The sequence below is a fragment of the Numida meleagris genome, chromosome Z (assembly GCF_002078875.1).
Source record: "Numida meleagris isolate 19003 breed g44 Domestic line chromosome Z, NumMel1.0, whole genome shotgun sequence".
NCBI lineage: Eukaryota > Metazoa > Chordata > Aves > Galliformes > Numididae > Numida > Numida meleagris.
In genome coordinates, this window is record NC_034438.1 from 13,234,281 (window position 1) to 13,246,829 (window position 12,549).

Here is a 12,549-nt window from a genome sequence, read left to right on the forward strand (position 1 = left end):
AACCATAGAATCTTAGAATCATTTAGTTTGGAAAACACCTTCAAGATCACCAAGTCCAACCATCAACATGACCTACCAGGTACCATCACTAAACCATGTCCTTAGGCTCTGTCATCCTCATATCAAGTTTCTTTTCCAGTCTGAAGAGTCCTGAGTTAATAATCTCACTTGAAGTGGAAATTAACCACAGCTTCACTCATCTTTTTTGCTCTTCTCTGAGACTTTTGCAGAGCTGTCACGTCCTGCTAAAGAAGGAGTAACAAAACTGCACTCAGTACCCAAGATGCATAGGTGAAAACAGTGCCTAACGATGTGTCCCGTTTTTCTGTTTCTTTCCATATGATCCCTGCTGTGATTCACTTTTTCAACCATCTAAGTGTAGTCACTTCTTTGCTACATTACTTACAGTTTATTTCAGTGCCAACATAGCAGTGATTACAGGACTGAAAGACAGGCAGATGACAAATACATTTCTCAACAACCTAGAGGATAAGCTACAACCATTCACTGGTTCACATTCCTCATTGCTAATTTTGTTGAAGCAAATATTTATTTCCAGTTAAAAAACAAAATCAGACACTTATTTTTGAAACAGGCCAATAGAAATAGAGTTGTTAAAATGCATCGGCCACTGTGGGAGTTTGCGTGACCCGGTGTGATTACAAGACTTCAGTATACAGAAGTACATCCACTGTGCTTTATCCTGGTTTCTCATGCTGCTTCTTTTAGGACACTGGAAGAGCAGAGGTGAATTGTATGGGCTAGCAGATACATGAGGTATCAGCAGGGAGAGTAAAAGGAGTTTGCTAAGATTTTGGGTCACATGAGAAGTGTTTCAATGAGTGGAGGTAACTTCACATTACTGCAAGGGAATAAATGGTGATTTATTCCACTATTTATATATACCAGCACCACGTACTGACCTGCGATGGGCCCAGGACCCCAACTCAGCCCCTCTGCAGCCATCAGCCCCTGTCGCAATCTCATCTCCATCTGCATGTCTCTGCTTGCCCATCTTGGGCTGTGCCTGGCCCCACTCCCACATAGTGGCAGATCCTGACCACCTAGACAGAAAAAAAGCTGCTGAAAAGGTAACACTTTGCCTTCTCTTTGGGTTTTGCATTGTAGCAGCAGACAAGACGACCAGTGTCTGCTCCCTGCTGTGCTCCTCTCAGCTAAATGCAGGCCAGATTCGCACCCAGGTGAGCAGGAGCTGGGTGCTCAGGACAACTATCATATTTGGTTATCGTCAGGAACACAATGCGCTGTCTGCTTGCATTTGAATGTGAGTCAAGAGAGAGGTTTCTTGTGTTCTCTTACAGTGCCAGAAGAGCACAGAGACGACTGGCTCATCATCAGGAGCTCATGTGCTCCACAGAGAAATCCATTCTGGGTGTCTCTCCCGCTTTGTGCTAGGTGCCTCTGAAACTCGCACCAGCTTGTGTGTCCCAGTGCTTCCTTGCAAAGTGCACAAGTTTCATGTTAAGGTATTTAGGAGACTCAGAAATGTGAAAGTTTGGATACTCAGGAAGGAGAAGCAGTTCAGTAAGATAATAATACTTAAAGATAATAAGGAAGATCCTTCCTTGACATCGTAGACTTCGTGGGAAGAAGAAAACAATATATTTGCATAGATCACAAATTTACAGCAGTGTCTGCTAGCTAGACCAGCCACCTGGAGCATTTATTGTTGCATCTTACCAAGAAGCAAACCCAGCCCTGCCCCATGCAATGCCTACCAATGCAATTGCCCTGGTCTGAGGTTTTCCCACCTTTGCATCTGCTCTTCCCAAAACACAGTTTTCTTCACAGCACAGCCCCTTTTGGGAGCCAGCCTGGGCACTCCATCCCTGCCCTGGGGTCCTCCAATCTGTTTTTCTCAGATCTATGATGCAAAGAGTGAGCAGTATTGTCTTTCTTTCTTTGACAGAGATATGCAAATTTACCATGGTTTTGGAGGATGTGTTTAAGTAGTCAATTGTTTAGAAATTTGCTTTGTACATTGGCTAGGTAAGTAGCACTGAATGAGACTAGAAAATACCTGTGTCGAATGAAGTGTTTAAGGACTGCATAACCTCAAGAGCCAGGATAGGTAAAGGCATTTTTTTTCTTATCCCTTGATTGCCTGAAGTATTACAGCATTTAAAGCATTTTAGTATGCTTCTATTGTGTTCTCACACGTAAAATATATTTCAAACATTCCCACCACTGAGATTGTGGTAAAAAAATGTAATGTGCAGCTTGTCAGGTTTCATTGTAGAGTAATACAATCTCCACATGTGCGAAGACCAATGCAATATTTTATGTTTTGCTTACCCTAAGGAATGTGCTATTAAATTTACCAGCTGAATGAGAACTCATAAATATTTTTTGAGGTGCATCAGTGGTATTCATGGGGAGGGAGAAGACATGTAGCACTGGGTGAAGAGGAAGTAGTCATACTTCTCATTCTGTTCTGCCAGATAACAGCTATGCACTGGTCTTCGGATGGATTGGTCTTCAAATTTTCTCACTGATTGAAAACACAGTTTACATTGGGAATAATTTTTTAGTGACTGATTTTTATTGATAATTCATTTGTTCACTGTATATACAGTGCTTTGGATGTCTTGGAGGTAGAAGAGAGGGTAATGGCCTTATTTGGAAGTGTTGGAAGTGTTGACTGATACTGGTCCAAATTAAAGCTTACGTTCACTAATTAATACTGTAAAATACTTGCCACTTTGTTGACCTTGAAATATATGCAAATGTTAAAAAAACTGAAATGGGTGAGGTCCCCAGCTAAGTACCTGGGCACAGAGACTCCTGGGGAGATCAACTCATGGCAGCTGGGATCGGGGCAACACGGACCAGCAAGCTTTCTTCTATTTTGTACATGTACAGTACAAGTTTTTGAGGTCTTTTGATCTTAAAAAAACTAAGAGAAGTGAAAACAAAAAATCCCACTCAAATAATGAACTCACTATAATTATGTATTAAAAAAAAATCACCTTGCATAAACTCCAGCTGATAGAGATTTTACTTTGGGATCCATCTCAAATTTATTTACTTATTTTATTAGTGTTAGTGTAGATTTTGTATATGTTAATTTACTGAATCATCTTCAGAAGACACCATAAAAAAAGAAAACCAAAAAATAAATGCATAAATAAGAAATACCATGTGCTTTTTCCTAACAAAATTAGAGAAATGTACAGAAATGTATGTTAAAATAAAATCTTGTTTATGCGTATGTATAGCTTAGCCCACTGTTTGGAAAACAAGTAAGTATAATGGGCTGCTGTATTTACTTGCTAAGCCAGGTCTTAATGGCTCTCTGTAAGGATTAACCTACCTTCAGAAAACAAAAACTATGACCAAAAAAAAGGCAAATCAAGCCTAAAATTCATTATTCATATCAGTGTTCTGCACTTGAAGATTTAAACTCATTTAGAACCAGTTATTTAAGTTACTTTGATTTCAATCATTACACTTCTGTTGCAATTAATTTTTCCTCACAAATCTCCTAGCTGCTGGGAGAAAAATAAATGAAAATGCCAGAAGCTGCAGCTGGGGCACCACGGAACAAAAAAATAGGCCAAAAATGCGGAATTCATGTTTATCACTTACTTACAATGTGCCTATGCTCACAAATTGCTTATTTCCATAAAATCTATTTCAAATTGATCTTCCAAGAGAATAGTTGCATTTTAATTGCACTTGCTTATCATGTTAAAAAACATCTACATGTAAAACATTCTTTTTCTTTTCTCCCAGATTCAGTGGCTTAAGTACACCACTACTTTCTGGAATCAGAACACTTTGGTAAATACCTGTTTTTCTTTAGCGTTACAAATGCCCTCTTAAAGGCAATAGCATCTTGGCTGACTATACTCACACATATCTGGCTCCAAGATCGAGTCCAGAGAGGAGTAGACAATGGCTCAATGTCTGGATGGAGATCAGTGACAAGTGGGTCGCTGCTGGAACTGATACTCTTTAATATCTTCATCAGTGACACTGACAGTGGGGTCGAGTGCACCCTCAGCAAGTTTGTGGATGACACCAAGCTGTGGAGTGCGGTCGACACACCAGAGGGACGAGATACCATCCAGAGGGATCTGGACAGCTTGAGCAGTGGGCTCAGGTGAACTTTGTGATGTTCAACAAATCCAAGTGCAAGTTCTTGCGCCTGGGTAAAGGCAACATCCACTACCAATAAAAGCTGGGGTATGAAAGGATTGAGCGCAGCCCTGCCAAAAAAAGACCTGGGGGTACTGGTGGATGGGAAGCTGGACATGAGCCAGCAATGTGCCCTCGCAGCCCAGAAGGCCACACATATCCTGGGCTGCATCTAAAGAAGTGTGGTCAGTAGGATGAGCGAGGTGATCCTGCCCCTCTGCTCTGTGCTGCTGAGACCTCACCTGGCGTACTGCATCCAGATGGAGTCCTCAGTACAGGAGAGACATGAACCTGCTGGAGCACATCCAGAGGAGGGCCACAAGAATGATCCATTGAATGGGACACTTCCCCTTATGAGGACAGGCTGAGAGAGCTGGGGCTGTTCAGTCTGGAGAAGAGAAGGCTCCGAGGTGACCTGAGCGCAGCTTTCAGTATCTAAAGAGGGGCTCTAAGAAAGAAGGGGACAGATTCTTTAGGATGGTCTGAGGTGACAGAACAAGGGAAAACTGTTTCAAGCTTAAAGAGTGTAGATTTTTGCTGGCTATAAGGAAAAAAGTCTTTTACAGTGAGGGTGGTGAGGCACTGGAACAGGCTGCTCAGAGGTGTGGTGGATGCCCCATCCCTGGCGACTTTCAAGGCCAGGCTGGATCAAGCTCTGGGCCACCTATCTGGCTGTGGATGTCCCTGCTCATTGCAGGGGAGTTGGACTAGACGACCTTCAAAGATCCTTTCCAACACTAAGGATTCTGTGATTTTATGATTCTATATCATCAGAATGCAGTGTGAACCTGGACAGAAACACTCCACTTTTGGAAGTTGAGTCCCTGGTTTCCATCTCCCTCCTTGGTGCAAGACACTGCTGTATGGGCACATGCAGGCTACAGAGAGGGGCCCTATGGTTCAGTGGAAGAGGCACACTGAAGCTGGAAAGTCCTGTCAGGTGGAAGAGGAACTCCAGAGCGGCTGTGCTCCCATGTCACAAATGCACCCCAGTGTCCTGTGGTGCTCAGTGGTTGCACAGTCACAACAGTGCCCTCATGGGGCAGTCTGTGCACACCTCTGACATGGTAGCACTGCTTGAGTTTAACATCTGACTTGAGCCCACCTTAAAGACAGTGTTTAAGAAGCCTCCCACATATAACACCTTGAATACAGGAATGAAGCCGTAAACCAAGAACACAGGTACCAGAACTTTATTAGATGTTTCACTGGATACAAAGAAACAGTATTTATTTATTTTTACATTAAATACACATTCTTCTCATAAAAATTCACATTTGCTATACAGAACTGTAGGCATTTTTTACACAACATTTATTAAAGTACTATTAAGTAGATCCTAAAAAGAGAAGGTGCAGCTCTGTGAACCTTTGTGGGCACAACACACATGGAGCTCCATGTCCTCAATGTTACCCATTTTTTCTTCCCACAGAAATGAAGAAAGTCATTCAAATGCATTAATGCTCATTTGGAATAATAAGGCTTCTGAACAGAGACCCTGAATATCATCAGGAGGCAGTGGCAATAACATCCCAATTATCACTTTGCATGATCCTAAAGCTACTCAAGTCTGAGGCAGGCAAAAAACATGTGTCCTGACAAGCCTATTTCTTTTAAAGTTTAATTTTAAGCTCGTATCATCATTTTCAATAACAATACATACAGAGCCCAGGATTCTGCTTTCCCAGATCCCAGCTTCACAGCAGAACTGATTTTCCAGTTCAAGTAATTTTACCTACTCTAGGAATTTGCTAATCGAAGTGGCTTTGGCAGAACCTAAAACCAAGGGAAGAGACTAGTCTTCATTATTCCACTGCAGAAAAAAAGCCTAATTGCATCTCAAAATTAGGAGACAGTCATTGACTTATCATCCAGTTTGTTTTTAATTTGGCAAGAGAAAGCTTATGATGGACTTCTTACAAGACAAGGTGAGGTCCTCTGAAGAGAACATGTGTATGTCACCTGGATATGGACATAACCATCAGATATCACAGTTCCATCTTTTAGCAGCAGACCTTGTAAGAACTTGTGAACTGTGATGGTCTAGTAAGGATGACAAACCTGTACAATACTCACTTCGAGCACAGTGTTGCTCACCATAAGTAGTTAAGGGGTGAGAATACAGAAGCTGAGGAGTGCTGAACAGAGACAAAGGAGAAAAGTGGAAAGATGCTGCATTGTAGCTGGACAAAGATAACAGAAGAGGGTCTCAAAGCAGACTTCTGCTTCCCTTCTGTCACTGCTTAAGTAATTTGCTGAGGCTGACTTCATGCCAAACAAGAGTGCTCTGCCTACTCCTATCCAACCAGCTTGGCATGAGGCACATTCCTTGCTCTGCATGTCTTTCAGCATCACCCTAAGAATCAATCAGTGGCATCTCTCACAAGAAATCATGAAAGGAGAGCTAGATTTAGCTGTAGGAATGGTAGGAGGGGAGGTCATACCTGTGGGCAACCGAGAGATTTACATTCCCCTTCCTAGAGCACTAGGCCCTGTCAGCCTCCAGGAATTTACTACAACCATCTTAATTTAAGCTGCCAAGGCTCCTGAAAGCAGAATGCTGTAGGTGGGTATGCCAGGCCAGGCTGCTTAGCCTCAGATATTCATCCTTTTTACATAAGGATTTTTACAGTCCTATCTGGATTGGAGAAGAGTTCAAAGCTTTTACTGCAGACTTACAGCTACATTCCAACATGGGACATGAGCAGTATTGCACAGCATCCAGGCACTTCCATAACGCCAGGGTACCACAACCTTAACATCATGACTGCATCCCAGAAGAGGAATTTCAGACCTTTCAATTGCATCAACAAGATTCCTGCTGGCATCAAGAGGAGCTGTGTGTGTGCAGAAGTGATTTGCTCTGTAGCACTCACACATCTTTGCCACCACGTACAATCAAGGTTGTGCAGACATGCTATTCTCCATTTATTGATATGTAAGTGAGCTCCAGGTAACTTTGAGTTTAACTCCTTAATGCAGAGAAGTGAGGGAGTCAGCACTACAGTCAATCCCCAGTAATGTCTGAAATCAGAACTTGTAACTATGGGCTTTAAATAAGATTATGCAAATGCATTAAGGCAGGTTACATAACTGCCCTTTTCCTTTAGGATTAGTTATTATTTCCTCGTACACTGTAGACAATCCATACTTCCACACACACACATATCTACGAAACAGCAGCACAGTTAAAACTAAATACATCACCGAACTCCAACATACCTATAATCAATACACTGCACATACTATAGAGCATATTTTAACCTCAGCACTGGTAAACATATACGATTCAGAAAAACGCTGACTGTATGTAACACAGAAGCTACCACTGAGATATGGCAAATACATCATATATGCTATTAGCTTTTACTTCACTGAAAAAGAGTTTTGAAGTTTAAAATGGTGTTAACTGAACTCTTGAAATCACCAAACAGTCTGCTCAGATGCTAACACCTAATGCTCTGTATACTATAGTGAGCATAAACAGCACTAGCGCTATATTTTCAGGGCACTCCACTTTTTCAATATGGCAGAGTTAACCCCAACTTTTTTATGTCCTTTGCAACACAGCATATATTTACTAGTCAATGACTATCTGCTCCCTCTCATCCCAGGGTAAAACATTAGTAAATGCTTTGAAGTTACTAGAAATGGCCTAGATTTGTATCAGTATGACAGGAGGACTTAGCCCAGCATACACAATCACACATTCCCTCACACACATGTGCAAATATATACACAAACTTACACACGTTTAAAAGAATGGCTTGAAGTGGCAGGACCTGCACAACTAGTAACATAACCAACAGCAAATGAATGTAAATGGCCCACTGATGGAAAACTAGGCTCCTTTGGTCTGATTCTGAGCCTCTGCCCAAGGCTGGACTTGTACTCCTGGAACCAGCTCCTGTATTTTTTCCCATCAACACAAATTGCGTCAACATAGAACAAAGAGACCCTCAGTTTGCACAAACTGAAAGATGGAGCCACTTAGCTTTACAGCGGCTAAGAAACTGCTCCAATGCCTTTCATCTTGAGTTAATGAGGCAGTTGTAACTTTTCATGAATGAAAGAAAGCGTAACTAATCACATGAAAAGTTCAGAAAGCAATACTGCTTCATGTGCACCCAGTGAACACAGCAATGGGGAAAATGAACACAGAAAGAGAAAACGCTTTGACAGCAAGTGACATCACATTTTAAATAAAAGGATGCTCATGGACATCAATAGCATAGACAGGTATTTTTCCTCTGATAGTCCGATTACAGTCATCTAACTTTCCATGCAGGATCCCTCATAATGCATGTGTACAAACCTCCCAAATGAATGAGGTCAGACAACTAGTCCGACCCAGGCCTACAGTCCTTCTGCAAGCACATTTCTGGCTGAAATCAAAAAGTTTTAGCTGCATACGGATGGCAACACGGGCCTCTAGAGTGGTCCAGTTGTGTTGCATAGTCTTTTCTGGCTTGTTCTTTTCTGGCGAGATCTCCCAGATGATATCCAGCTGGGAGTGTATCCCCATCAAGACAGTTTGAGTACAGTTTTGGTGCCTTACAGATGAAATCGCCAGGAAAGAGTGGATAGCATGCTCCCCCCACCTCCACTTTTTTATTTTAGTAATTAAGGCATGTTTGTTTACCTGTCCCCATTGTAAGGTACTGTGCTTCTCCAACAGAAAGGAGATTGAGAGCAAAATGAAAACAAATTTTCTGACCAAAATTTAACATTTTCCCCAATTAATGGAGAAACTATGTGATTTGTCTATCATCCTTCTTGTCAGAGGATTGGTTTTTTTTTTGTTTTTGCTTTTATTTTCCAGCACCCAAATGACAATTAAAATACAATGCTAAGCAAATTAGAATACAATTAGAATACAATGATGCTAAGCAAACATTTCATAACAACGTCAACAAACTGAAGATATGATATAACTTTATATTTATTCATATATATAGGCACACACACGCACACACGTTTTCTTCAACAAGCAGAACACTTGCTTTGAGTACACCCCTGTGTAAGCGAAAGGCCTGGTGTGTCTGGTGTGTATTTGAGGCAGATGTCCCAGGAGGAACTCAGTGTTAGTGCTCTTAGATCCAACAGGATGTCTGCCAGAATCCAAAAGAACAAACCCAGTTTCTGCTCCATCCAAAGATCCTGACTGTTTTACAGCATTAGAAGGACAGTTTTAATAATTAGACTATACTAAGTAGCTAAAGAATGACAGGAAGAACCTGAAAGCAAGTAAATCCAGCGACACAAAGGGATAAAAGGAGCACTTCACACCACGTGTCGAATAAATAAGCAAACATTTTCATGTTTCTATAGGACACACTCCACATAGAAGAAAAGGAAATGCTTTACGAACTAAGTAAAACCAACAAGTTTTCAGTTTGCACAGGCTTCCTGGACACACATGCTCAGGTTTTACTTTATGTGTCCATTACATTAATTTTGCTTGGCAAGGCTGCGGAGACTGAAAACAATGTGCACCAACCCACCTGACATCTTGTGTAGTCTGGATGAAAGCATCAAGCTCTACCTCTTGTTCAATGCAAAGATGGGCTGTGGCTCATGGCAAATATTTTACATCAATTTGAGTCAAATGTTGATGCTGTACAAAACCTAACTGGCTTAGATCACAGATTTCACTAAGGATGATTTTTACGCTTTTAATATAGAAAAAAACTGCTACTTCGGGAGGCATCATAACTTCCTAATAATTGCAGTTTTCTTCAAGCAAATACGTAACACTCCTCCAGAATATCATTATGGAAGTGTGCAGGGATGTCTTTGTATTGTATACATACATTTAAAATGTGTCTTTATAGTACAGATACACTTAAATGTTTCTCAGCTGTACGCACACACACATTTTCCAAGGCACCCTCTCTCAATACAAAATAGCAGCAAGTGTTCATTTTAACCCACTTCTTCATAAAATGATTTTAAAAAAACCCACAACAACAACAAACACAACAAAACCAACCAACAAATCCCCCATAACTCACCTGTTCAATGAGATCATTTTTGTTTTGATAGAATTTCATGATAGATGGTAGTCATTACCATCTGACAGAAAATAACAAAGTACTATATGATGCCTATCTCCCTTCTCACTCAGTGGAAAGTTCTAGCAATATCAATGGAAACTTGACCTTAGTCTTGTCCTATAAAGCATTGCAACATTTCAAAGAGAATTTTCCTTGTATGACAGTATAGCATCTATTGGTTTGTACAAATGAAATGTTTTGCTTTCCAAACCTGTGTGCATACGCACTGATGGACTCAGGACATATGACTGATGGCACTATATCCAGTTAGGTGTTACACAGTGGCAATGCTTTTATTTTATAACTTACTAAATTTTCCATATATTTGAATTTTATGTGCTTTATCAAAAGTAGGGCGATCAGAGATTCCACTGCTAGAACAGTGCCATTCAGTAGACTTTTAAACTTGTGTTATGCTGCATTATTTCCCATGTACAATGTAACGACTACAGCATATTGTTTTTAGCTAGGTATTGAACTACTACACTCTTTAGTGCAGCAGTTTTTCACTGATGAAACAGGCACTGAATTTTTTTTTAATCCACAGAGACCTGTTGTATTTACAGGTGCTCCAAAAAGAAGCTCAGACTGCATCTATTTTTAATAAAGTGTATTTTTAATCCTGCAGAAAGCATCTTTCTACTATGGGACAAAATCCTGTTCACTGATTCCATGCCCAGTCCATGCTAAACACAGTAAATTTCTCTACTAAATTCAATGGATGTTGGATCAGACTCTTACATGAGATTGGTCCTGGGAAGGTGCGGTGCTCCAAGCTGGCCTAAGCAAAGCCAAGGAAAATAGCTATACCTGCTAAAGCCATAGAAAATACACACTGGCAGCACCTAGAACACACTTAGCCCAGCACTACGTAACTGCTGACTTACCTAACCTGGGGCAGAGACACTGAAAAAACTCAACTTTGGGAATAAAAAGCAAGCAGGATTTAGTCAACACTCTATGCAAGCTGAGTAATGCATTGTGTTTACCATCCAGTGATTAAACATGAGTTGGAGACATGACTTTGTATCTACTTCACAAAGGCATTTAAACCTGTAACTATCAATAAGTACAATCCATTAAATCACCTAACAGATGAAGTGTAGTGGCTGAAAATTTTAGGGCCATATTTGCTGTCCTTAGATGCCTAGTGTAATGTTCACACCTTTGGGAATCCTGCTGTGGGCAGACCCAGGGCAACACACATTCCACTGTGCTGAAAGCAGCAAATTTCTTGGCACTGTTCATAATCATAGAACACAAGAATTGCTTTTGGTATCTCATGGAAAACATGTAAATGGTATTCTTATATCAAACACTGTAAACATGGTTAGTTTTGCTCTTCACATGAAACACAAATGTAAAAAATGATCACAACTGATTAAAATATTTCCCCCAAGCTCAGCCACTGAAGCCCTAAACACATCAATGTGTTTTAGGAAGATCAGTGTTTTACACAATATTTCTTTTAAAATGCAATCTTTTTTTTTTTTTTTTTTTTTTTAATTCTAAACAGCGCAACAACAAATATATTGCAATACTATCAAGTTGTGTCATCTTCACCTTCATCCAGGGCATAGTTGAGCTTTATGACAGTGCTGATAAAGTCACCGAGTTCTACAAAATCTGCAGTGATAATATTCACACCACTTTCTCCTGGTTTCTGAGTTCGGACCCACTGCATCATTGCAGGAAGAGCCCTAAGGAGAAAACAGGAACAATAATTACTCATTAAGCAGTAACACAAATGCATTGAGGCAGGATTTTCCAGTAGCGACTTCCAGTGATCTCACTTGGTTTCTAAGGGATACATGTGGGTTACTGCTCAGGCTTTTGGAAAACTCTACTCTTCATAATTTTTATTCTCTGGATATAGTATGTTTGATTGTATTCAACTTCCCAGAAGAAAAGAATAAAAGGAGATTCATACAGGCTCATAATGATTACTTATCTTGCAAACGGTCATGGGAATCAACCAGACACCTTTTGATATCATCTGGACCTGTGACTCCACGAGAACTGTTTATGAAAACAAAGTTAGAGAGAACTCATGCCATTTGCAAAGTGTGTTTGATGTGTTCAAGGAAATTTCGAAAATAGTATTTTAGGAGACACAGACCACCATGACTTCTACACTATAAGTACAAACTATACTCAATTACCTTTCTTTCCTAGTATTAATATCCCTGGCATAAATTATACTTTCCATAAACAAATGATTAATAACTGAACTAAAAAGCACCACAGTCCCTTTTCTAAAACAGCATGTTTTTATCATGTCAGACCCCTAGTGCTGAGATATGTGTAAAAGATATCTGACTAACTGAATTGT

The 12,549-nt window shown here is 40.4% G+C and overlaps 1 protein-coding gene across 2 annotated transcripts in view; it reads right to left on the bottom strand.

Annotated features, from left to right (window-relative positions):
* Positions 5,338-12,549, bottom strand: part of PLCXD3 (phosphatidylinositol specific phospholipase C X domain containing 3) — a 101,583-nt gene continuing 94,371 nt past the window's right edge. For both annotated transcript variants that reach the window (XM_021379951.1, XM_021379952.1), the window contains one exon: positions 5,338-11,917. In XM_021379951.1, the coding sequence (XP_021235626.1) occupies positions 11,761-11,917 (157 nt within the window). In that variant the 3' untranslated portion in view covers positions 5,338-11,760. The remainder of the gene's footprint in view (positions 11,918-12,549) is intronic.